The sequence below is a fragment of the Phalacrocorax aristotelis genome, chromosome 12 (assembly GCF_949628215.1).
Source record: "Phalacrocorax aristotelis chromosome 12, bGulAri2.1, whole genome shotgun sequence".
NCBI lineage: Eukaryota > Metazoa > Chordata > Aves > Suliformes > Phalacrocoracidae > Phalacrocorax > Phalacrocorax aristotelis.
The window spans coordinates 17,566,398-17,593,539 of NC_134287.1; the positions used below are offsets into that span (position 1 = coordinate 17,566,398).

The following is a 27,142-nucleotide window of genomic DNA, read 5'->3' on the forward strand; positions in this document are numbered from 1 at the left end:
ATGACGTGTTTTAGGATGTGTGTAAAAGCTGGATGATAAATTTTCAACTTTCATTGGTTGGAAATCAGTGGGGATAGGTTTGTAGATGCCCACATAACCTTAAACATTGCCATCTAGTTTCTTCTAAACATTTGAGTTAACGTTTTATATACATAGCCTGTGTTTATGGATTGTTTTAGTTACCTTCAGGAGCAAGGATTGTTGATTTATATTATTTGAAAATACTAACCATGGGGTCATGCAGCAGAGTTGCAATATACCTGAAATTTGCACAACTGATGGTAACTTAAAGGTATGCTTACACAGGCACTATTAATGTTAACTATTCATATGCTTTTTTGTTGAGTTGTTTATTATTTGTTTTTCCATCTGAAAAATACGAAGTATGGTGTCTTATATATGTTTGCCTTCTTTGACCAATTTTCATCTGTATCTTCAGGTTAAGTGGGCTAAAGAGAATTACCATCACAATATTGGCTCTCCATATTCTTTGCGTTTAGCTTCAGCTGATGTTACTGGAAAAATAATTGTTTGGGATGTGGCAACAGGAACATCTCGTTGTGAAATACAAGAACATGCAAAACCAATTCAAGGTAATGATAGTGTGTGATGTTTGTATGGAAGTTATTTTATGGAGTGTTGTGTACAAATCCTAGGTTTTGCAAACTATGCTCAATTCTGCCATTGAATTTTACTTTTGGGATTACTAGCCTTCTCTGTGTTTGTCTACTCATTTTCTGTGTAAAGGTAAGACTTACTGTCTCCCAGCGGAATGCTGTGAGATTTAATTCATTATGGTAATATTTTCCAAGATCTTCTGAAAAAACACTACAATCTATTTTTATTAACGTTATTGAAATAATATTTTCAGTGTCAAGTACATCTTCCTGCATTTGAATTCAGGATGTAGTGGAATTTGCATTGCACCTGAATGTTAATGTCATCTATAGTGGTGGTACTTAAAACAACATTACATTGCTGTCAGTTAAGAGTTTTTTGTTGTGCACATATGCTTTGACAATTATTTAGATAGTTCATTATATAGCTACTTCTGATCAAACGTACTAGCATGCTAATGTACATTGCAGTGTAATGAGAGAGAAGGGTTTTTGAGCACCTATGCAGTTCTGATTCATAGGTCCAGGGACGCTTTTCTATGCATTATGTTTTATATTATATTTTTATGCATTGCTAGCAGTGTTAAGATGTGAAGAGTGAAATGGGGAGAGGACAAAATATTGTGTAAAGTTTAGCACAGAAGACCATTGTAAATAAGGTTTGGCATATAGTTGGAGTTAGCCATAGGAATTCTTGAAACTGAGTATGCCACATCTGAATTAGGTTTCAAGTGTAATTAAGTGGACATAAATGGTAAGGATTAACATAAAAAGTCAAGAGAAAGGAAATTTTGAGATAGTATAAATAACTGCTTTTGGCTTTCATTTGAGAAGACAGTTTAGCAGTGGCATTTGCTACTTTTGATTCAGTTCTATGTGCATCTGGGAAGGCCTGAAAAATACCCAATAAACCCTATGCGAACAGTTCTGGGCAGCTGGATGTTTGAAGATTCTTTGTCCCATTACCAGAAAAAAAAATAATCTTGATCTCTTTCAGGGATTGCACAAGTCTCTGGGGGAAATAAAAACAAGCAAAACCAACCAACCAATCAAAATCCCACAAAAAACCCCAAACAAACAAGCCTGGAGAAAGGAGCCATGTATTTATGATGTTGTAAGCTATAGAAGGTTTATGTTCGCTTGTGCTAGAGGCAGAAATGTCTAGAAGCCTGGCATAGAGGTCAGTACTATCTTAATTGGTCTGATGAAGGATAGAGAACAGAAAATGTAGCCACTGGGCAGGTATAAAACAATTAAGAGAATACATTGGAAAGGAATAAGGGAAGTGTCTTACTTCTTTTTGTGCTCATCTGTTAGTAAGGTGTCATCCCTCAAATGCTCTCTTCCATTAGTTAGCATCTTGCACTTCATCAGTGAAAAAGTTAAGGGAGTGGTTAGAGCTCAGAAAAGGGAATCAAAAGATCTAGACTTCATTCCTTGTTGCATCACACACTTAATATCATTTTTATTATTGCTTTAATTGGTGCAGTTTGTAGTTGATAGCAGTACTCTCCTGCTATTATAAAACTTAGGGGTTTTTGTTCTAATTACTTGAGGTAGGCACGTTTCTGTCTATTGTAACCACTCCTAATAGAGCTGACCAGGAGCTGGCTGGAGCACTGGAATCTGGTTAGCTTTGTGGCTGCGCTACTGTGACTGGTCCTCTTCCAGTACCTGTGCTGCTGCTGCGAAGGGACAGCTTCCAGCATCGGGCTGGCTCTTTCAGAATTAGCTGGGAGGGAGAAATCTGCAAGTACAGCAGCATCTACATGCTCTGCTGCATGTTCTGGATTTCTGTTTATTGCTACTGCTGTCCACACTAGCAATATTTCTACAAATTATTTCTGAAGTAAAATTTAGAACACACTTTTCTTTTTCACCCATGAGAAACTACCATAATGAGTTTCTAAGACTAATTTATAGTTTATTTGGACTATTTTAAAAACTTGTAATGAGGCTTGTTTTTACCTGTTTTTTCTTTTGAATTCTATGAAAGCCCACTTAAGAAATTAGGTTATTTGGGTTTTGTCATTATTCTGTTTTTATAAGTCCTGTGAAAGTAGATACAATATTGTAAGTCTGATAGTGGGACACTGAAAATTTATTCTGTTGACTGCAGTTAATTTTATTAGCTTTATTTCTTTTGTGTCTGTGTGTTATAAATTGTGTTTTATTTACTCCTACCAATTCACCGAATGTTTGGAGGACTTTTGACCATGCCGTTTGAAGATTTCTCCAGGTTTCAGACCCAACGAAGGCTTTCCAATCTGCTGAGCAAGAAAAGAAGTCAATAAACAACAACATTATAATTCTGTTCTGTCCTCAGTCCATGTTTTGATTCAGCAATAACCTCTAACAAAAGAGGTTTCTTTTCCATTCCATCTGTTTTGGAGGCCTCTGGCTGTTTTTTATAAGCCTGTAGAAAATGGTGCAACTACAGAGATTGAGCACCAGAGTAATCTGCTGCTTCTCTGGGTGTTATCTGCAAGAGCTTTGTAGGATAACAGCTGGAGCCTCACTGTTTCAGTGAGAAGTGGTGCTTCAGTGTAAAGCACTTTATTTGATCCAAACTCTGCATTCACCTGGGGAGGAGTTAACCATTTGTTAACTTACAGTGTAACTGATTAGGACACAGGGCTGCATTTTTTTGCATCTGAAACCCAGTGAGAAGCACTTACCAGCTCTGAAAAAGCTGAATTGCTAAAACAGAAGAATGGCTGAGGAAGTAAGTTTTTTTTTTTGACAACTTAATATATATGAACACACTGTAGAGAGGCTGTGACTTGGTGAGGTCATGCCGTGAGCGGTAGCAGCTGGACTGGGGGACTTCATCCATTTCCTGCCTGATGCATTTTATTGTCTAAAACGCTGCCCCATAAGGCATGTAGGTTGCTCTAATAGAGCTCTTTTCTGATAGCTGCAGTAGCTCTCTGTTCTTATTGCCAGAAAACATACTCTTGCGTCTGTTTGTCTTGAATGGTTAAATGGTGCCCAGCTGTGATGATTGGTTGCCATACTTTTTCAGACTGACCTTAGCATTTAAGTACTGTGCTTGTATTCTTGATTGGGTGTTACAGTCAGTTTCATTTTACTCTTGAACTGTCTTCTAAAAAGCATTTCATGTGGAGAAGACATTTGTTTCCAGGTCCAGTACTGATATAATCTCAAATATTAATTTGGGATGGTGTATGGTTCATGGTGGCATCCCAAGTATTAATTGGGGTGTTGTATGGTTCTTTTCATTTTGACTCTACAGTGGTTCTGTACAGTGCAGTATGTTGTTTCACGTAGGAGTCCACTGCATGGAAAGGTCTGACTTCTTCAGATTGGATGTGGGTTGTGCTCATGTGTGTGGACATGTGTAACCCAGTGTATGGCTGCTTGTTAAAAACACAAATTCAGGCTGTAAAAGGAAATTATTTTTTGGAACTGTGAAATAGAAACATCTTGTTACTAACATGTCACTATTCATTTCTTTAAAGACAAGGTATTACAGAAGAAAAATATTCTTAATATAGAACAAACTTATTAAAAATTTTCACTGTCTTGTTCCTTTTCTTTTGACAGACATGCAGTGGTTGTGGAATCAAGATGCTTCTAGAGATTTACTGCTTGCTGTTCATCCACCTAACTATATCGTACTGTGGAATGCAGACACAGGCACCAAACTTTGGAAGAAAAGTTATGCTGAAAATATTCTGTCTTTTTCATTTGACCCCTTTGATCCATCACACTTAGCTTGTAAGTTTCCATGTATAAAATTGTGTGATTTGAATATGGGTGACCAGGAAAAATGTTAAACTAAAATGGTAATATTGAGATTGAAGTAATGGGTTGTAGAGAATAATATCATTAATGTCAAGAAGTCTCAAAACAAAGGCGGGAGTCTTTGGTCATTGTGGAATCTTCTAAAATAAGATAGGAAGTAGAAATAAGATGGCATTGTGTGAGGAGATGGGAAAAGTAGTCATGAGTAGAGAAGTTAGAGATCTGAAAATAAATGTTTGAAACTTAATAAAGAAGGTGGAAAGTGTGTAGATAAGGAGCTGGAGGAAGCCAAGTGTAGAGAGCCCTGTTAAACTGACATAAAAAGCTATAAAAGGATGGATGCTGAGGGAGAATCCAGTGAGATGAGGAGACCAAGAATAAATGGTATTTTCAACAGAAAGGATTTTTTTTTTTAAAGGAATAGCATGTGAGCATCTGTTTCAGAAGCAATTCAAATGTCAAGGGGGATGTAGTGCAGATTTATTGACATTTTAGCAGAAAGAACCTACGAGAAATAAGAGAGTCACTGTTTTATTCCTCAATTTATCTTGATTACTCCTGATCTGTAATGAGACAGTGCAGTTTCCAGGCTTTGTGGTTGTCTTTTTTTCTTTTTTTTTTTTTTTTGTTTAATCTGCCATGCCATTCAACCCCAGAAAATAATTTTTTTATTGTATAAACATGTAGCAAAATCTTAGCTATATCTTTACAGCTTCACTAAATCTTTATGCTGCAACATAAATAATGCAACTTAATGACTCTGTGAGCCATGCTCTGCATGAGAACAAAAAATGGTGATATAGATGATGTGGGCAACCCTGCCTTCTATTTGCATTGTGAAGCTTAAAGAAAAATAGTTGGTGAGAGAGAATAACTGTGGTTTCTGCCAGTAATGCCCACAGTATTTTTTTAGTATAGACTTAATTTTGAAAAAAAAAATGGTTTTGTGGATATAATTAAGTGTAATGGACTATCTGCAGCATTTTTGGTTGAAAGTGCCTGTTTAGAATTTTGAGTTTTCTCCCTAACACAGTAGTATTAAAGTTACCAGCATTTCCTCCCACCAAAATTTTATTAAATTGGAACACCACAATCAAGCTGCAAATTGTATTTTGCTTTAATAAAAATTGTTTTTCTTGTTGCAGTGCTCACCAGTGAAGGAATAGTGTTCATCTCCGACTTCTCTCCTTCCAAAGCTCCTGCCAGCTCAGGGAAGAAAGTTTACATCACTAGTCCCCATTCCAGTCCCTCTCACAACAAGCTGGGTGCTGCTACGGGGGCCAAAAAGGCCCTTGATAAAGTAAAAATCTTAATCAGTAATGAAAAACCAAGGTAGGTTGTGAATATTTCTTCTCAGATAATGTTTTGTATACCTGTATATTTTATAGGTATGATTAGGTTCAAGTCATTAAGATAATTAGTTTTAAAAAAGAAAATTCATTGGGGTAGGCAGATGGCTGGAAGTCCTATGTGTAAAGGATATAACATTGACAGTCACTTGTCCAGTTCTGTTCGTAAAACCAGCCATATCATCCCAGCATGTTTTACATACATAAATGACATAATATTCTCCCTTCGCTAACAGATTTTCATGCAGGTGTAAATACAGAAACATCTTTCTTAGGGAAAAAAATATGAAAACGGGCTAATGTAATTAAATTGTGGAAGGAGAAGGGATATAATAAGAGAATAAAAATTCTGTAAGTACTGATACCCAAGAGGAGTTGTCATTCTGATCTTGTACATGATACTGCAGTAGGAGCTGTTTTTTAAGTTAATAGTGTTTAAATAAAACTAGAATTTATATATTTGTCTGTTTTCTGACCTTTTAAAACTAAAGTTGTTGCATTTTGAATTTTTTTTTGTTAGAAATTCTCTAGGCCACTTCTGTGGTGTAATTCTTTTTTTCTTTTTGTATTTTCTGTTTGAGTAATAAAAGTACTTCTTGAGTGTGTAGTGAACTAGAGAACAAACTAATCAGACTGTATTATCAGTTACATTTGACACCAAAATTTAGTGCAGATGTGAAATTTATACTCTGTTTTAATGCGGTGTTTAACGTACAAACTGGGGAGAAGACTTGATGAGACTTCCTCTGGTAATCATTTAAGAAATGGTGATTTTTATTTTTATATGAAGTTAATCATGATCTTGTCATTTTGTTCTGTAGTGCCTAATTTATGATGCATTGGACAGAACACCTGATTTGCAAATACTGAGACAGTACATATGCTGCTGCAGCCTTATGTATGCTTTGTAATAACAGCAAATCAGCAAAGATACCATTTTTCTGTATTCTCCTGATTGCATTTTAAGTTGTGTAGGAATATTGCTAAGCGTATGATAGTCTTCTCTTTTCTCCTTCCTTTTCCTTCTGGAACACCCAAAAAGACTAGAATGGGAATAGGGGAAGAAAAATTGTAGCAGCAATGGTTTGTCTGATTTTATTATAGTTTAGGGAAACTTTGAGGAAAGAGGGGCAGGAGATTGTCAGGAAAGCGATTGATTGCAGAGAAAAGGTGAGTAATACTCCTGAAGCAAGGAATGAGATGCAAGAAGAGTGTAAGGGAGTTTAGTGTGTGGTAGAATGAGGATATTAAAACCAAAGAAAAGCCCTCCAAGGGATGATACATTAAATCAGTTAAGCGACCTTCAGACCTGAACACAATTTGAGGACGATTTTCTTCAATGTGACTTACATACAGGCATTGGATTGCGTGTACCTAATGAACCTCTTTACCTTGCAGCCTGTCTCCTGTTAACAGTCAACAAAATGACAAGCATTCCTGCTCTTTGCTACTTTCTGAGTTTGAAGACTTGCATTCTAGATAGGCTAGTTCTGTTCATTGCAAAATAAAGCAATATGCATAATCATAAAAACTGAAGCAAGCAGTATGCTAAAGGGTAATTTCCCATGAATATCAGTAAATGTCATAGCAGCCAGATCTGTTCGTAATTGAATAGCTTTGTATTTGAGATGTTCAAGAATTACAGTGGTTCCATTTGAATTACAGATTATTCTAAAAATTACTCTATAATCTTATTTAGGCAAAAGTCAACAGAGTGTGTGTCTTTTGAAGGTCAATGATGCTTTGCATGACTGTATCAATTAAATGGAAATCTGCAGTTCCCTAGTGATCAAAACAGGGAATACTTGGAAAAATGCAGCCACAGAAAAACTTATACTGTTAATTTTATTTTGCATTTGAAGTATTTGTTGCTACTGAACTTGATTGAAGTCTGTATCTGATGTATTACAGTGCTGAATCAGTAACGCTCAATGACTGTCTTCAGTTGTCATATTTGCCTTCCAAAAGAAATTACATGCTGCTATTGTATCCCAGAGAAATTTTAATTCTTGACTTGGAAGTGAATCAGACAGTGGGTGTGATTGCAATTGAAAGAACAGGTGTGCCTTTCATACAGGTAATGAAAATTTGATTGGTTTCTAACTTTGTAATAGTTTATTAAGGTCATATGTAAGTTCATGACCCACTGATAGTTGTGTTTTGATTAGTCCCAGAGGGTGAAAAGAAGCTAGCTCACCAGGGGGAAAGATGCCTTCTGAGCCAGGCGTTGTTTAGTTTTCTGAACTCTGCAGCAAAACCACTGTATGGAAACAGTGCTGTGGGAAAAGGACCTTTCGTTCTCTGGTGGTTAAGCTGCTTATACACAAGTCAATGCTAGTTCTCTGAGCATGTGCCTTTGTTTAATTAGACAGCTGTGTCTAGTCTGAGGTCTTTCTGAGACATCTTTATTCTCTTGGAATCATGAATTCTGATACCAAAAGAGAAAGGTTTTTAGGTTTTTTGGTTTTGTTTTTTTGTTTGTTTGTTTTGGTTTGGTTTTGGTTTTTTTTGTATTTTTTTAAAGTGATAGCTAAAAAGAATATATATGAGTACGTTAGTGTTAAGGAAAAAAAAAGCAAACCCACCCCAAACCAGCAAACAATTCAATTAAAATGTTTCAACAAATTTGTCAAATTAATTGGCTTCCTTGCTCACAAGTACTGTAACTAAAGAAATTCATTGAAGTGTTGCATTAATGGTAACATTTTTAGTGACTTGACTCTACATCAGGAATTGAATGATCATTTGCAAGTGTGCAAAGGATAAAGTTTTGATAATGTGGTATTGCTTTACCTAGGTAATTCCTTGTTTTCAGCGTGATGGGTTATTTTGCCTACATGAAAATGGTTGTATAACTTTAAGAGTTCGCAGATCTAACTGCAGTATAACTGGAACTCCAAATGAAGACCTAGGTAAGTTTTGTGTCAAAAATGTCCAGAAATTAACTTTGAGTCATTTTAATTAATACTTCAACAACAATACTAACCATCATGCCTCATACAGGATGGTGAATTACAGCCCTTCTAGTAGGTTTTTTTCTTCTACATTAAATTCAAATTGATGCTGCATTCTCCCAAAATTGTTTTTGACTTCCCTGAAATGTAGTGCAAAATAAGATACTAATATCCTGAAAATCCTTTTATTACTAAATAATACTTTAATTGTGAAATGGCTTAACAGTCACATATACAACAAAGTTTTAGATAAAAGATGATTACTTTGTTCTTTCTATCTTTAAGAAAAAACATTTTTCAGGCAAAGGCAAGGTTTTGGAAGTTATTTGGTCAGCTGGGAGAATTTATTTCAGAACTTAGACATAGGCTTAAATTTAGATTAAAATCTAAATTATTATAACTGTCTCTTATGAAATGTTATTAAGAATGGCCTTTTAAAATGTAATGAAGACTGGAAAAAAGAAGGGAAAACATAGTTCTATAAATGTAAATAAGTTGGTTTTAGGTTAGAATTTGTTTTGTTTGTTTTGGTTTTGGCAGTTCGATAATTTATAGGGAGCTACATTACTTGCTTCCAGGTTTACCAATAAACCAAATGAGTTTCGGATTGTGGAGAGTAGATGTAATTTCTGCCCAGATATGAAACAGTAATTTTTTAGATTTTGCAAGATTGCTGTGGAATAAGATTCTTGGAGAATTTTTGAAAGCTGTGTTATGTACGGCAAGATCAACAGTGTGTAGTCTTTGATTATTCTTCCTAACTGTTGCACAGGAAGCATGTGGATTTCAATCAGAGCTCTGTCGTTCTGTTGATACCTCTGTTGATTGATAGCATCGTATGTTTTACATTCTAATTGTTTGTCCTCTATGGGACATTGATGTTACAGATCCAGACCCAGTTCAGGAGCTGATTTATGATTTAAGAAGTCAGTGTGATGCAATCAGGGTAACAAAAACGGTTCGACCCTTCAGTATGGTGTGTTGCCCAGTGAATGAGAATTCTGCAGCTCTTATAGTCAGTGATGGCAGAGTAATGATCTGGGAGTTAAAATCCAGTATTTCTGGCAGAAATGTGCGTAACAGGTAATGGGATTTATTTCTTTTATCAAAGCTTCCTTCAGTTCAATTTACAAGTGGCATGTGGTATTTCATTAAATTCTAAAAGCAACAGTGATGTCCTTGTGCATTTGGTAGTGTGACACATGCTGCACATGTGTATGAATGAAAGGGAGAGGGACAAAAGGAATCATCCAGATAAATTAGTTCTCTTGCTTTGGGGAAGTGAAAGAACTTTATTTACTCTATTTAAAAAATAATTCCATACTAAGTGCTTGGGATAAGGAAACAAAAGATAGGAATAAATATTCACATTTTGGGGGAACATTTTCTTCTCATTTGGTTTTCTTCAGGAATGAATCCCTCGCTTTCAGTCACATAAAAGTCTGCGAAATGAGTCTGGAAAGGACTACATATTTAGTAGGGTAAATGTTTTATGCTAGATTGGTGTGAATTTGACACAGGCCAATATAAGGCTGCACAGCAGGTGGCTGGAGTACAGTGATATAAACAATATTTTTATATACAAAGCCTTTAGAGTTTTAGATTTTGATCAGTCTCTAAAAATACTATATGAAGTGGTATAGTTCTTCAAACGTTCCGTGCGTTAAGGTCACTCTGCTGCAATAAACCTTTAAAGTACTATTGAATAAAATAAATAACTTACTGACATAAAAGAAAAACAGAATTCTTAGTACACTTTTAAATGTCAGAAGTACCACATTTCCAACATAGATACTTTTGTTGTTCACCAATGATTTAATGTTTTTATTCTTGGTGTTCTCAAACATACTGTTAGATGGATTCTTTGTGATGCATATCCAAGAGAGCTGTTTAAAATCCATATGTTGCTGGGTTTTACTTCTTGGATTCTTAGGCTCATTTCTAAAATATTGATTTTCATCATGATTATATAATGAGAAAAAAAATGTAATAATAACAATTATATAAGAACCACTGAGCCCAAAGGATTCTGGGTATGGTTGGATTGTACTGAAAAGTAAAGCATATTTCTAGTTGGCACAGAGTCTTTAATGGATTTTGAAGGAGTCTTCCTTCCTTAGCTCTTGATCCTGCTGGATTTGATGGTCTTAATTAAAATTTGAACTCAAAGTCTGTTAAAGTGAGGTTTTACAGAAAAAGGCTTTGTACATGCCTTAAACTGTATTTTTTGCATACTGCTGGGTGCAGTCAGTAGCCTTTGGTCTTTGCTTATGAACCTAGACCTGTCCTCAGCCCAGCAAGATCTGATTGCCAAGGCTGCAGGGGCTGTTTGAGTTCCTTTTAGATGGAGATCACACTGGAACCCAGTCACAGTCATTGGGGAAAAAATAACACAAAATCCTGATGCACAGATATCTCACAAGACTGTAAACATAGGTGATACTGTAATTTTCTGCTGTAGCTTTGTATATGCAAAAGCAATTGTGATTCATATGTTTAGGTGAAAAGCATTGCTTCATTTATGGGTTTAATCATCTGGAACCTGTATAAATAGTTTACATAGTTTAACAGAAACCGTTCTCCAACTTTGGGATTCTGTTCTTAAATGTCGAAATATTTATAATTGTTCCTTAGCTGTATTTTTTAACAAAGTTCTATATATTAATACACAATATATTTGAAAGCTTCCATTCAGTGCTTAGGTACACTTCAGAACAAGGGATGCATCTGGGGTTTTTTTTCTGTTACTTGTAAATAGTGCAGTGAGGAAGATGAAAGTTATTTTTATTTTGTACATTTTTGTGCGCGTTATCTCCTGGTAGAGTTGTTCATGGAAGTTGATATTGGGTATAATCTTCTCAAAATACTCTGCAACTAGTAAGTGGTAGGAATACTGAAAGATCAACCTGGGGAAGAAACAAAATCGAGGACCTAAGGCAAGAGGTGATCCAGTTTGTATTCGGAACTTGTTTTCATTTCTTTTACAGCAGCTCAAGCGCATCACCTTTGTATTCCCCAGTCTCATTTTGTGGAATTCCTGTAGGAGCATTCCAAAATAAGCTTCCAGACCTCTCATTAGACAACATGATTGGTAAGAATTTCTTTCACTAATATTACTGGTGCTCATTTCTAGGATTTTTGAATCATTTTACATCTTTGCTTATTTAAGAACTACATGTGCTAGAATTATTTTCTATGCAGTTTAAGTAGCAATTCTGAAAGAAAAGAATTCCTGTTTGCTGAAGAAATTATCAAATTAATATTTTTGAGAATTTTATGTTCAGGACCGATGTTCAAAGCTCATTTTTCTCGGGGGGGGGGGGGGAAACTCCTTCATTTTTAAAAAATAATCCTAAATGGATAAAGACAATTTACCTGACACATCCATCTTTGTGAAATCTAGGTAGCAACTGACACTTCAGTGTTGAGAAATGTTCCATAAAGATGATTACCTTTGTGTTTTAAAACTAATGTTTATTGGAAAAGCAACCAGTGCTTCTTAGAGGTGTAAAGGTGCAGATTTGGATTTGGTTTGGTAAAAGTCGCATATATTGTTAGGTGCAAGTGGCTTACCACTGTGGGAGGTTCTTTTGCGCTTTATCTCATGTGTTTAAATAAGGCACTTAGGGCATGATTCTTCTCTTATCTGCATTTCCTGTAGTTATTGACATCACAGCTATTATCATTTTGTACCTGACATCACTCGGGCTGGTACAGCAGCAGTGGAATTGTATCTTCTTTGTGCCCATCTTTATTGTTGTATCTGAGCAAATTCACTGTATTTCTAGCAGTGGATTGCTCAGTTTTTATGGTTAGGAGTTATACCTCCATAAGTCTTCAAATTACCTTTTTTCCCCCCTCTTCCTCTTGTTCCCCACCCTCACACCCACATGCACCCCCACCCCCTTAGTGTTAGGAAAGAAAGCTACTATTGGAGAAATTAGCTGAAGTGCAGTCTTCCAAGGAGTTTTATCATACAGAGTTCAACAGGAAGGAATGCCTCTTTAAACAGATGTTGCTAACATATATGTTAGGTTATTTGTGATGTTTATGTTATAAACGCCTGTGTCTGATAACTCTCTGTAGCGCATCTCAGATGAAAATTTAATACCAACAAGAGCTTTCATTTTTAAGCAGGGCGAGGGACAATTGCTGGAGAAGAACAGTTAAAAAGTTCTTTTCCGCAAGAAGTGCACCTCAAATTTCTGCTGACTGGACTTCTTTCAGGACTTCCTTTGCCTCCATTTGCTATCCGCATGTGCCCACCTCTTACAACCAAAAACATCAAACAGTATGAGCCAATCCTTGCTGTTGGTGGGTATCTTGAATAGTTTGTTGGTTGCTCTAAAAATATTCTATATTAAATACAAATATAGTTACTAATACAGAAATTCCTTTTTTGATCCTGTGTAACTCATTACCAGTAGTGACCCTTGTATTAGTTTGCATCCATGGTAGTCTTTGGATTCTTTTTTTTACTGCCTTGGGTTTAAATATTGCTACCTGAAAAACTGCAATATATTAGCAAGTTTGTATTTATCTTTTATTTACTATGACATTAGTCCATTGATATTCTCAGCTTTTTACATGCTGCTCTCACTGCATTCTAAATATCACTAAATAGGCACTTCGGCAGCACTGCATTCCTAGAATAACTAAATTGACTTAACAGAGACTGTACTTTTGTTATGATGTAAGTACCTAAAAATATATTTAAAGCGCATTATTTTTCCTGAATTAATCTATTCTGCCTTTTTACAAATGTAGTTAACTCATCTAGATATTACAATAGTTGCAAGTGAGCACCTGATTTATTAACTCTGAGTTCGTCCTATTTAAATCTGACTTTTCTGGCATGCTCTTTCAGGCCACATCAGGGATTTCACAACATATCCACACAGGCTGCTGTCTTTCTCTGCAGTCAGTGGATGGGAACAGCAGACACATAGATGCTGTAATTCAAAGACTGTAGTAGCTTGTAAAATTAGTCCTCCAGATTTGGGTTGTTCAAACATGCTCTTGGTACATCTAAGATACCAGTTGATTCTCAGCTTCCCTGTCAAGGCTCTGCTGGTTGCAAAGCAGACTTGGGAGGTTTTGGTTGGTGTTTTTTTAATTAGTATTCTTAAGTTTGCCTGTGCTATAGAGCCTTAGGTTTTTGGGTGGGGGGAATCATGAAGGTGAATGTTACGCAGGACTTTACAAAGCTTACTCCAGTAATGAACAAGCCATAATAATACATGTACGTATGTGCAGTTCTTGTAATACTTCTATTATTACTGAGCTAAAGGTACCACCAATAGTTTTTGCTCTGAAATGTAGGCAAAGTATCGTTACCTGATGCAATGCTACTAAAATATAACTTTTGATTTTTATATAAGATGTAGCTGTTAAAACAGAGGGAATATAAAGAATTAGGAAACTAATAGGTAGGTATAAAGTGCATTTACAGCTATGTCTGCAGCATTCTAGACTTGAGGTACCTGAACAGCTCTTTAGATATCCATTGCTGTATTTAATAAAGTTGTTATGAGTATAAACAAAAGAGAGAAAGAAAAGTAAGTCTTCCCAGTGCCTAACAGAAAATTATAACTTTTGGGTGTTTCAAAAGGTATTTGATCTAACTGAAACTAATAGCTACTGAGTTATTGATGTGTAAGTTGAAAGAGGTCATTACTTCCAGGATGAGAAAGCAGAATTGCTTTGATGATTTGGTAAAACCTACCCATGATTCTCCCCTGGGATTATTGGTGGATAAGTGTCCCATTTACTCATTATGAGGCATTTACTCATCTTGAGTAATCAAAACAAAAAGAAACATTCATTTCTCCTGCAACTGGGTATGTTGTGAAAATGCAGGAGGAAGGAACGGATTTTCTGCAGGCTCTACAAGTAGGTTCGGGAAAATGTCTTGATCTAAATGGATTTCACTGGCCGCTGAGAACCTTGCAGGGTTTACTATTTGGGGTTTAAGCACTAGGAGTCAAAATACCTTCTATAACTTATATTTTACAATTTTACAAGTGTTTAAAAAAGAAAAGAGAGAAAAGAGAAATAGCTGTATATTGTGCATTTTCACTAAAGTATGGAAGAGAAGAATAGAACAAGTCTCTCATTTTTTTCCCATAAATCACTCTTTTAGGTACAAGTAATGGCTCTGTCCTGGTGTTTCATCTTACAAGTGGACTCTTACACAAAGAGTTAAGCATCCATTCCTGTGAAGTCAAGTAAGATTTTAATTTTAATTCGTACTACAATCCTTCTGGTCGACAAACACGAAAACATCTAACTAATGTTGTACCAGAAGTGTGGGTGTCTTGTTTCATTGTTAATGACAGTCAAGAAAATTGCCTGTTGAGTAGTCTACCGTAACAGTATCTTTGCTACGTATAAGCAGTAACACACTGTCAAAATTAGAGTGAAAATGACATTGAACTAAATATTTGAGTTTTATCTGTGCCTGCTGATCTAGGATGTGTATCAACTACTTCCAGTTTCTTTTAGTGCATTGTAGTACAAGGAAGTCTCTTTAGGACAAAAAACTTTATTACAGTTTCTTATTTATATAAATGTCATGACTCACAGATTGTGTCCTTTGAAATAATTCTGTTTCGTATGCCAAGGTTTATTTACTTTGCCCCCTTGGAGCTGAAATTGCTTTTGAGGCAGTTCTAGTCCTAACTGAAGTAAAAATAATTTTACCGTTAAAAGGTTTTAAAGACAGAATACATGACTCAGTACTTATCCATCTTAAGTAAGCAACAGAGTAAGTTTTAAAGCTGTCATACTCTGTGTTTGTGTCTACACAATGACATCACTTTTTGGATAACTAAGGGCAAAGATATTCAAGATGGTGCTTGCTGGATACACATTTCTAGACAGATTTAAGCATGGAAAATAAAATGCATATTTTTAGGAGTAATATTAGTGTAAATTTGTACCGGAGTTGTGGCATGAAGCCTTCATCAGGGTAAGGTCTTCATTTTAGTGTTCATTCTACAAAAAGGTAAGAAAAATACATGTCTGAGAACAGATAGCTCTAAGAACTCATTATGTAAACCGGCTTTGAATCTACCACCAAAATCAGGTGAGTATATTTACGTTTGTGGTGTGATTAGCAGGCACTGTAAGAATAGCATTTCCCTTTCTGTTCTAAGTCATTTGCATTTTTTGTTTCATACTGTTAACAACTTACAAAATTATTTTCATTTCATGTTCTGTTATGCACCACAAGAGAATACTGCTTTTTTTCTTGTTAAGGTGATTATATAATTAAAAATTAAAACTACGACTAATATTTCACAGATTAAAGACACAAAAAAGTGAAGCTGGGGAGGCATGAGGAAATACGCTTTTGAAAAAAAATATATTTATCTTTTATTTAGGCTTCATGTATTTTTGGAAATATTGTTAGTTTGGGCTTTTCACTTTGCAGAGGTTTTGCAACTTTTGAATACATTGTCTTTCTAGGAAATGTCCTTGCACAAGTGGTATTTTTAGAACTAAATTAAAATTATTGTGAATTTGGTTCAGTCATAAGCTGTTACCTGGGTAAATATTAAATATTTGTTTTAACTTCCTCAGTCCCACTCTTAATGCTCTGAGTGACTTTCTGCATAATTTTTACAAATTCAGGGGAATGCTTTAAGCAATGTAAAATAAAGCACAGTAATTTTTTTAAATTAATATTCATGGAGTGCAACAGCTTTTCTTTCAGTGGGAATTCTTACTTCACTTCTAAAATGCAGATAGATTGGATAATGCCTCTATTTAAGTTTTAACTGAAAATACACCTTTAGGGAACACCGTTATTTTAGTACGTAATTCAGAATACCCTGAACTTGTAATTCAAGGTAGTAGAGTTTTCGGTGCCTTATAAGTTTAGGAATAATAAAGCTAAGGTCTCTGGAATGGCAACTGTCCTTCACGTATCAACTGTGCTAAAATAATGGCCACTGAGTTGTCTAGGTGCTAGCAACTGACTTTTTTTTTTTTAAATTGGTGTTCATTTTAAGAAGCTACATATGTAGTACATACATATGATTTTTTAAAAATTATTTTTAACCTTTGCAGTTCTGTATTGTGATTAGGAGTAGGATGAATTGTTTTTCTGTCCTCCATTTAAGATAGTTCATACTTGTGAGTAACCTTGAATATTCATTTTGTCTGTGATTATTACTTTGCTGTTTCTTTATGTGAGTAAATACTTTTCCTTTGAGTTTAATTTGGTTTTTATTAAGAGACCGAGGCAAGAAGCAGCAGAAATGCTTCAGAGCACAGAGAGGAAAAGTCAGTCAGGCTACTGCTGGGAGCATAATTGAGGGGCAAGAACAGAGGGACACTATAGCATGTGTGCTGGCTGAAAGAAGCTGTGAGCAGGAGGTCAGTCTTTCTTCCTTCAAGATATAGAGAAATGCAATTAATTCTTATTACTATGAAGAATTAGAAGAATCATGAAATTACTAAATCTGATACCTGTTCTGTCTTTTAAGTGGAGCAATCTAAGCTATTGTGGTAAGATAGGAGATGATAATGCGTCTTCAATGCAGAGGAGAATATATTTGAGACATGTAAACAAAATGCCTGTAATGTAGCTTCTAGTTCAGTGAAAGTGGTGCTTTTGCAATGCCTCTCACTGCTGATTTTGCTTATTCTGATAGATAGGTAACTATGACTAGAGTAGTGCTGCGCATTCTTTTTCACTGAAGCTGAGCAAGTTGGGCAACTTGCACGGCTAGTAAGGGACTCAGGAGCACAGGTTATTTCCTTCTCTCTCCTTCCAGTTGCGGGCAGCGACATTGGAAGGAACAAATGCGCCCAGTTTATTAACGCATGGCTCTCTGGCTGGTGTCATCACCACAATTTTGGCTTTTTTTTTTTGATAATGGGATGGCCTACACAGCGCCAGGCTTACTGGTGTCTGATGGGCTTCACCTTTCCAAAAGGGGAAAGGGGGTCTTTGCTCATGAGTTTGGAGGGCTCATTGACAGAGCTTTAAACTAGACTTGAAGGGGGAGTGAGTTAATATCAGGCTTGCCCAAGGCAAGGTGAGGGAACGCGCCAAGGTTAGAGGGACGGGGTGCTAGCGAGGGCACTCTCAGCCTGTGTCTCTGAGATGCTCTGGGCTCACTGGAGCACAGTTGAAGTTGTATAGAAATGAGCTAGGGGCTCCTGAGGTAAGAGCCGCGAAGAGGGAGAAACCTCAAAGGAATAACGGGTTGTTCCTCTAAGAAGGTGACATGGATGACAGCCCAGCTGAAGTGTCTCTGCACAAATGCATGCAGCATGGGCAATAAACAGGAGGATCTGGAAGCCATTGTACAGCAGGAAAACTATGATATAGTTGCCATTGTGGAAACAAGGTGGGATGACTTGCTTAACTGGATTGCTGCAGTGGATGGCTATAAAATCTTTGGAAGGGATAGGCAAGGCAGGAGAGGTGGTGGGGTAGCCCTGTATGTTAGGGAGTGTTTTGATTGCCTAGAGCTTAATGATGGTGATGATAGGGTTGAGTGTTTTTGGGTAAGAATCAGGGGGAAGGCCAACAAGGCAGATATCATGGTGGGAGTCTGGTACACACCACCCAACCAGGATGAAGACGCAGATGTATTTGACAAGGAGCTGGAAGAAGCTTCATGATTGCTAGCCCTTGTCCTCATGGGGGACTTCAATCTACTGGGTGTCCACTGGAAATACAACACAGCAGAGAGGAAACAGTCTAGGAGGTTTCTGGAGTGTGTGGAAGAGAACTTCCTGACAGAGCTGGTGAGTGAGCCAACTAGGGAAGGTGCCCCGCTGGACCTGTTGCTCAGAGTTGAACAGAGAAGGACTTGTGGGTGATGTGATGGCTGGAGGCCATCCTGGGCGTAGCCATCATGAAATAAAATTTTTCAATTCTCAGAGAAGTAAGGAGCGGGATCAGCAGAACAGCCACCTTGTACATCCAGAGGGCACTTTGGCCTGTTTAGGGGACTGATCGACAGAGTCCCCTGGGAGGCAGCCCTGAAGGGCAGAGGAGTCCAGGAAGGCTGGACATTGCTCAAGGAGGAAATCTTAAAGGCACAAGAGCAGGCTGTCCCCATGTGCCAAAAGATGAGCCAGCAGGAAATAAGACTGGCCTGGCTGAACAGAGCACTTTGGCTGGAACTCAGGAAAAAAAGGAGAGTTTATGACCTTTGGAAGAAGGGGCAGGCCACTCAGGAGGACTACAAGGATGTCATGAGGTTATGCAGGGAGAATATTAGAAGGGCCAAAGCCCAGCTAGAACTTAATCAGGATACTGCTGTAAAAGACAAGGAAAAAATGTTTATATAAATACATTAGCAACAAAAGGAGGGCTAAGGAGAATCTCCATCCTTTGTGGGATGTGGGGGGAAACATAGTGACAAAGGCTGAGGAAAAGGCTGAGGTACTTAATGCCTTCTTTGCCTCAGTCTTTAATAGTAAGACCAGTTGTTCTCAGGGTACCCAGTGCCCTGAGCTGGAAGGGATGACAGGGATGGGGAGTGAAATGAAGCCCCCCTAATCCAAGGGGAAATGGTTAGTGACCTGCTACAGCACCAAGACACACACAGGTCTATGGGACCATATGGCATCCACCCAAGGGTACTGATGGAGCTGGTGAAAGTGCTCACCAAGCCCCTTTCCATCATTTATCAGCAGTCCTGGCTAACTGGGGAGGTCCCAGTTGAGAGGAGGTTAGCAAATGTGGATACCAGAGCAGTGGCACAGGCTGCTCAGAGAGGCTGTGGCGTCCCTTCCCTTGAGACATTGAAACCTGCCTGGACATGGTCCTGTGCCCCCTGCTCTGGGTGTGCCTGCTCAAGCAGGCGGTTGGACAGGATGATCTCCAGAGGTCCCTTCCAACCCCCACCATTCTGTGATTCTGTGAAATGTGACACCCATCTACACGAAGGGCTGGAAGGGAGAATCTGGGGAGCTACAGGCCTGTCAGTTTGACCTCAGTGCTAGGGAAGGTTATGGAGCAGATCATCCTGAGTGTCATCATGTGGCATGTACAGGATAACCAAGTGATCAGGCCAGTCAGCCTGGGTTCATGAAAGGCAGGTCCTGCTTAACTGACCTGATCTCCTTCTATGACAAGATGACCTGCTTAGTGGATGAGGGACAGGCTGTGGATGTTGTCTACCGAGGCTTTAGTAAAGCTTTTGATACTGTTTCCCACAGCATTCTCCTGGAGAAACTGGCTGCTCATGGCTTGGATGGGCATAGGCTTTGCTGGGTAAAACACTGGCTGGGTGGCCGATCCCAGAGAGTTGTGGTGAATGGGGTTAAATCCAGTTGGCGGCCAGTCACAAGTGGTGTTCCCCAGGGCTCAGTGTTGGGGCCAGTCTTGCTTAATACCTTTCATCAGTGATCTGGATGAGGGGATCGAGTGCACCCTCAGTAAGTTTGCTGTATGATTCTGTTTGCATTCTGTATGTAAGTTCAAGGTTGCACCAGCTTTAATTTTAAAAATTAAAATCTCACTGACCATAATAAGAGTGCATATGGCCTGCAGGCAAAACTTGGAAATTACTGCATTACATTCAAGTTCTAGCATTGAATTTAAGCTGACTCCCCTTTGGGAGACTGCTTTGCAAACATTCATCAGCTCCTTAAAAAAACTTTCCTCACATAGAGAAAGATGGATGAAAAAACCCAACCATTTCTGCCATAAAGGTGTTGGTGTGCCAGATATATTTCTGTGCATTTGTAAATACACGTTCCCTGACAAATGTAAGCAGTGTTGCGATGAAGTCCTGTGTATTCAGAATTGAATTCTGAAGTCTCCATTACAGGATTTACAACTATCTCAGATGTACTATGTTCAGCACTTAATTGTAATTTCTTTTTCTTAACCTTCCTCCTCTTAAAAAGTAAAAGCTTCTTCCATTGCTGATGTCACTTTTGGACATGTAGACCATACAAATATTTCTGACGTACAAGGAAAATTCTTTTTAAATAATAAAATTAGAGGCTGAGAGTATTTTCTGATACTATGATTGAGATTTTAATAGAGTTTTCTTTAAGATATGGGTTTATTTTCAATTTTACCTTTCGCCTTTTCTTATAACAGTTAAAATTGTTTTGAGTAGCAGCTGCCTTGTCATAAAGCCACAGCAATCCATTCCAATTAGAAAAGTCATTTGTGTTTTTATCTGCTTCAGTGCACTCTCTGATTTGTTCACATTGGAAACATTAATCAAAACAACTTAATCTTACCCCTGAAGTAACTGAAGACAAGTTGAATGTATAGAATCCCTGAACTTCATATTTTAAAAGAGTGGATCCAGTCTAAGGAACAGTTTACTGCTGAATGTAACCCGTAACTCTACTAGACAAAGATGCCTTTTGTTAGGAAACTTTGCAAATGGAGATATTTCTGTTGGGAAGGCATTATTTGTTTACTTCATTAAAACTTGAAGCACTGTCTTCAGATTCTCAATTTACATGTGTGACAATAATAAGAATTATATTGTTTAAGGTGCAAGCAGTTAGCTTAGCTAAGGTTTCCTTTTGATTATGGGTGTCTTGGGTTTCTGTAGATTTTTATTGGTATTGACAGATGGCCAGCTGGAAGCAAAGAAAAAGGACTTGTCCTGTTAAATCTGAGCTGATGAAAGAAGTATAGAAAATGCCTCAGGTCTGTGAATAATTACTGGCACTAGCAATATATTACGAGTGTGTTGTGCTTTTTTGAAAAAACAATAGAGTAATAGATGAAAATTAGAAAGGCGTCAGAATTCATATTTCTTCCATTTCAGAAAGCTCCCTGTATTTACGACCCTTCAGAGGCTTGTAAAGTCACACATTATTGCAATAGTAGATTTCTAGTCAATGTGATGTTTTGATTAATAATTGAATAGCACTAATTTTGATTGAAATTATTGGTTGAACTTTCATAGGTCCTGGTGGGAAAAGGACGGGGTCCTAAATTGTTAACTTTACTTGAAGATGTTGGAATAAAGCTTCCCATTTTTTTAAAGCTTGAACTAAAAACGCAAAGATAGACATGGCTGTAACTTGTATGTGCAAAATATTATGGGAGTGCTTTTTGCTTTCACTCATCAACACTGCATTTAGGAAACTTCTATTTAACACAATATGAGTTGGATTTACCGATGGTAAATCATAAATACTGTTATTTATCTTTCTCATATTTCACGTATAACCTTGCAAATCAGACCATGATTTTAGAGTTGATGTAACAGAAAACTTACTTGTCCTGGAAATAGTTCTTAAAGATTCTGTGTTTGAAGGATTTGAGGAAAACCTAAATGCTTTAATCCCTGTTAAAATGAACTTGGGTATATGTATGTATTAGAACAGTCTGAATTTTCTTTTAGATTAGTTCCTTGATTTGTTTCACAGATAAAGCACTCAACTATTTATGCTGGAACAAAGTGTGTGTGTGGGAAATGGGGATGGGAGGACTACCTCATTTTGGAACAGTACCACCTAGAGCAGCTTTCTATCCTTTTGTGGCCTGTGGTATGCCTCAAGAAGTTGCTTAGCATCCATATGTTATACACAGTGTAACTTTACCTCCTTGCAAGACTTCAAGGTAATTTGGCTTGTGGCTGCCTTGGCATGACCTAAAAGATTAAAAAAATAACACCAGGTTTTTAGTTCTTTTGTGGTAGCCTTTGAAATCTCTGTAGGGACTCTCTTATTCTGTCATCTTGGTTTCTCCTCTCTCTGGACTGAAAGAAGCACATCTCCCCACCCTGCTATTCATATAAGTATTTTTCTCTTTCTGTATGCTGGCAAATTTGAGGTACTTGACAGTTCTTCCCATCCAGTAAATCACTGATTTAGTGAGTGATTTTAGTCTAGTGCTGAGTATCTGTGAGGGATTTCTGCAAAAGTTACCACTGTTTCTAAATGAAATTTTTGTTTTAACTGAACAAGAACTAGTGCAGTCTGAAAAGAAAGTTCTTCTTTATTTTAATTTGGTAACTTTATATCATAGCTGTAAATGCGTAGCTTTTTTTTTAATGCTTAAATGTAGTGTTTCCACAAGATGTAGAAAATTACTTCTGTGCTGTTTTCAAATTGAAAAATATGCATGAAAAAAATTATTGTACTTCAGTCCAGGCTATTTTCTAGCCCTTCAAATATGTTGACTAACATGCTCCATGTACTCTCTTCTGATGACAGGGGAATTGAGTGGATAAGCTTGACTGGATTTATTTCCTTTGCCACATCAACACCTAACAATTTGGGGCTAGTAAGGAATGAGCTGCAGCTGGTGGACCTACCAACAGGTTAGTATTTCCTGAGAAGTCTGTACAAGAGGCTACAGATTGGCTGGGGAATGACAAACAGAAGTTCTTACTACTTTTGTGGGGTTTTTCCCTTCTGTTGTCATGACAAAATAATAAAGAGGAGTTTTAACTGGTTCTGTTCGTCTGTCCTTGTGAAGCCATGTCTTTTCCTGATAATGTCTTTTTTTTTGTTCATTTGTTTAAAATCAAAAAAGAAAATATGTGTACTTTGTAAAACTGATTTAATGTAAAATGGGATTTTGATCTTTCACGCAGCTTGTAGATCAGTATTAAAACATTTATATTTGTGTTAAAATTCTGAGTGTTTCTGTAGGCAATCAAGTTCCAAGTAAATGTGAATACCTGGCACCTTAGCATATGTTTTGCTTAAAAAAAAGTTACTTTCCTCTTCTAAAACTTAGAAGAAAGGCATAGCTACTTAACTGCTTAATTGGTGGGTCTTCCATCACTAATTAGCCCAACTTTAGTTCTAGGAAAGCTGTGCTGATTTGTATGTACTTCATGAACACTTTGACAAAATTCTCATTTACGTTTCTGTACAGCAGTAAGGAAGAAAATTCCCGTGGTGTTTGATCACTAATGAAGAAAATAGATTTGGAAGGTTTTCTGCAGGTTGGCTTCTGACATGAGAGCTCTAACTAGCATGGTTGATACCTAGATCTAGTCACATAATTGGCATAAGTAATTTATCTGAGTAGCGACAAGAGTAGCTAAAGTTTTAAAACTTGAATTTTCCTTGAAAGCTAAGGAGAATGAAACTTGTTTAGGAGATGCTGTGGTACGCTGGTGTTTGTTGATCATTCTTTATTTTAGTGATATGCATTATGCCTTTAATTCTGCCACGCTTCCTACAGGTGATTCAGAATTTGTTGGGGATAAGTTCTTACAGTTTTTCAACAGTGTTCAGTCTTCTAGCTGGAGAGAAAGAATGATTCTGCTAAGTGTAGAATGAGTTAGTACTTCAGCATGGAAGTACTTTCAGACTTCTAAAAATAATATTAGTTTATGGCAGAGTTAATCTATTGTACAAAACCTGAAATCTACTGTTGAATTTCCTCCTTGGGGAATCAAGAATATATATCATTGGCTCTGAGTGGAAAATAATAACTCTTTGAACTCTGTCTCTATTAACATAAAGCTGATTATGCATCAATTTCAGTAGTTGTGCTCTGGAAGCCAGTCAGGTATTGTATTAGATGGTAGAGTTTACATTATATTTAGTCCTTTGAAATGCGGTAAAACTTCAACAGTGACCAGAGTAATGTAAGACAGGGCAGGTTACTTGGAGATGTTCTTGTTTAGCGTGTAAACTGTTTTTGTTTATAAACAGAATAGTGTATAAACTATTTCTATATTTATATTCAGTTTAGTAACTGTTTCTGTTTTCACCCGTGTTGTTTTGTGTTCCAGGCAGGAGCATTGCATTTCGTGGGGAGCGAGGCAATGACGAGCCAGCTATTGAAATGGTAAAGGTCTCACATTTGAAGTAAGTAGATTAGCCTTGTGAAGTTTATAACTTTTACTGTACTGCATGGAGATCCTAATGACTGTTGTGGTTTAGCCGGCAGCTCAGCCCCACACAGTCGCTTGCTCACTCCCCCACCAGTAGATGGGGGAGAGAATCAGAAGGGTAACGCTCGTAGGTTGGGATAAGAACAGTTTAATAATTAAAAGAAACAACAACAGAAATGCAATGTAAAGGAGAACAACGAGAGGCGCAAAGCCCCGGGGGAGGGGGGAAGGGAGGGGAGAGGGGGAATGAACCGCCGAAACAAACCGCACGCGCCGCAGCCGCTCGCCCCCTGCCGACCCGACGCTGCGCCACTTCCGCGCTGCCACTGCCCCCCCTTGATATACTGGTCATGGAGTCACATGGTATGGAATGAACCTGCCATTGGCCAGTCGGGGTCAGCTGCCCCCACCATGGCCCTGCCCCTCCCAGCCCCCCCTGCCACGCGGCAGAGCGCGGGAAGCTGGAAAGGTAGCCGACCCCCACAGTGAGGAGAATTAACCCCTTCTCAGCCAAAACCAGCACATTCTCCACCCCTTATTCCATACCATTTACACCATGCCCAGGTCCCATATGATGCAATACAACCGTACTAACCACCACCCCTCCCCTTCCCATCCTTTAACATAATACACAGACATCATTCCCTTAGCTCACGGACCTTCCCTGTAAAATGTCCATTAAAATGTCCATTGAGTTCACCCAGTCCACGACTCTGGGCTCCATCTGTTGTATCAGTCTTTCAGGGTGGGAGAGATGGTGCGTGTGGCGTTGGGTTGCTGCATACCGAGTCAATCATCGTTCCATCACTGCTGCACGGCTTGTTTCACAGTTTATCTTCCATGGGTTGGGAGGCTCGTACTCTGATATCATTGATACAACACAGAGGCAACACACAGTATTATATAGCAGTTCACATTGTGCCATTCAGTTCATTGACTGTTTTTGCCCAAAATCAAATCCCCTTGAGGCACACATCGGATTTCTCCATCCTCCCGCATCACCCACCAAGTGCACCCAGGTCCTCGAGCAAAAGCAATCCCACAAATGGGTTTGCCTTTGCCTGGGGCAGGAAGAACCCAGACTGTTTTGCCCAGCATACTTTTTGCATGCACTACAGGGACTCTATCCCCTTCCACAGTATGTAGGATTTCTGACTGGGCAGGGCCAGCTCAGTTGGCAGATCCCCTCATGTTGACTAACCACATGGCTTTTGCTGAATGTGTATCCCAGTGCTTGAATGTCCCACCCCCCATTGCTCTCAGTGTAGTTTTTAACAGTCCATTGTATCGTTCAATTTTCCCAGAGGCTGGTGCGTGATAGGGGATGTGATACACCCACTCAATGCCGTGCTCTTTGGCCCAGGTGTCTATGAGGCTATTTCGGAAATGAGTCCCATTGTCTGACTCAATCCCCTCTGGGGTGCCATGTCGCCACAGGACTTGTTTCTCAAGACCCAGGATAGTGTTCCGGGCAGTGGCGTGGGGGACAGGATATGTTTCCAGCCAGCCAGTCGTTGTTTCTACCATTGTAAGCACGTGGCGCTTGCCTTGGCGGGTCTGTGGGAGTGTGATATAGTCAATTTGCCAGGCCTCCCCATATTTATATTTCAGCCATCGTCCCCCATACCACAGAGGCTTTACCCGCTTTGCTTGCTTGATTGCAGCGCATGTGTCACATTCGTGGATAACCTGTGCAATAACATCCATGGTCAAGTCCACCCCTCGATCACGAGCCCACCTGTATGTTGCATCTCTCCCTTGATGGCCTGAGGTGTCATGGGCCCACCGAGCTAGAAATAGTTCACCCTTATGCTGCCAGTCCAGATCCACCTCAGCCACTTCAATCTTGGCAGCCTGATCTACCTGCTGGTTGTTTCGATGTTCTTCAGTGGCCCGACTCTTGGGGATGTGAGCATCCACATGCTGTACCTTTACAACCAGTTTCTTTACCCGGGCAGCAATATCTTGCCACAATGTGGCGGCCCAGATGGGTTTGCCTCTGCGCTGCCAGTTGCTTTGCTTCCATTGCTGCAGCCAGCCCCACAAGGCATTTGCCACCATCCAGGAGTTAGTATAGAGATAGAGCACTGGCCACTTTTCCTATTCAGCAATGTCTAGGTGGATGGCCTTTACCTCTGCAAACGGGCTCGATTCACCTTCTCCTTCAGCAGTTTCTGCTACTTGTCTTGTAGGACTCCATACAGCAGCCTTCCATCTCCGGCGCTTTCCCACAAGGCGACAGGACCCATCAGTGAACAGGGCATATTGCTTCTCATCTTCTGGCAGTTTGTTATACAGTGGGGCTTCTTCAGCACGTGTCACCTCCTTCTCTGGTGATAATCCAAAATCTTTGCCTTCTGGCCAGTCCATAATCACTTCCGAGATTCCTGGGCAACTGGGGTTTCCTACTCGAGCCCGCTGGGTGATCAGTGCAACCCATTTACTCCACGTAGCATCAGTTGCATGGTGTGTAGAGGGGATGTTTCCTTTGAACATCCAGCCCAGCACTGGCAGTCGGGGTGCCAGGAGCAACTGTGCTTCAGTACCAACCACTTCTGAAGCAGCTCGGACCCCTTCATATGCTGCCAATATCTCATTTTCCATTGGGAGTATAGCGGGCTTCGGACCCTCTGTATCCCCGACTCCAAAAC

At 38.6% G+C, this 27,142-nt stretch overlaps 1 protein-coding gene across 5 annotated transcripts in view; it reads left to right on the forward strand.

The window, feature by feature from the left end:
• WDR11 (WD repeat domain 11) overlaps positions 1-27,142 on the forward strand; it is a 52,013-nt gene that overhangs the window by 4,313 nt on the left and 20,558 nt on the right. For 2 of the 5 annotated variants that reach the window (XR_012662807.1, XM_075107386.1), the window contains exons 3-13: positions 440-593; positions 4,185-4,358; positions 5,531-5,717; positions 7,646-7,811; positions 8,532-8,646; positions 9,576-9,771; positions 11,676-11,779; positions 12,823-13,002; positions 14,831-14,915; positions 22,852-22,958; positions 24,390-24,465. Coding sequence is in view for 4 of the 5 variants with exons in the window: in XM_075107386.1 (XP_074963487.1) it covers positions 440-593; positions 4,185-4,358; positions 5,531-5,717; positions 7,646-7,811; positions 8,532-8,646; positions 9,576-9,771; positions 11,676-11,779; positions 12,823-13,002; positions 14,831-14,915; positions 22,852-22,958; positions 24,390-24,465 (1,544 nt within the window). In the remaining variant the exon portion in view is untranslated. The remainder of the gene's footprint in view (positions 1-439; positions 594-4,184; positions 4,359-5,530; positions 5,718-7,645; positions 7,812-8,531; positions 8,647-9,575; positions 9,772-11,675; positions 11,780-12,822; positions 13,003-14,830; positions 14,916-22,851; positions 22,959-24,389; positions 24,466-27,142) is intronic. The other 3 variants (XM_075107383.1, XM_075107384.1, XM_075107385.1) reach the window with 3 other exon arrangements.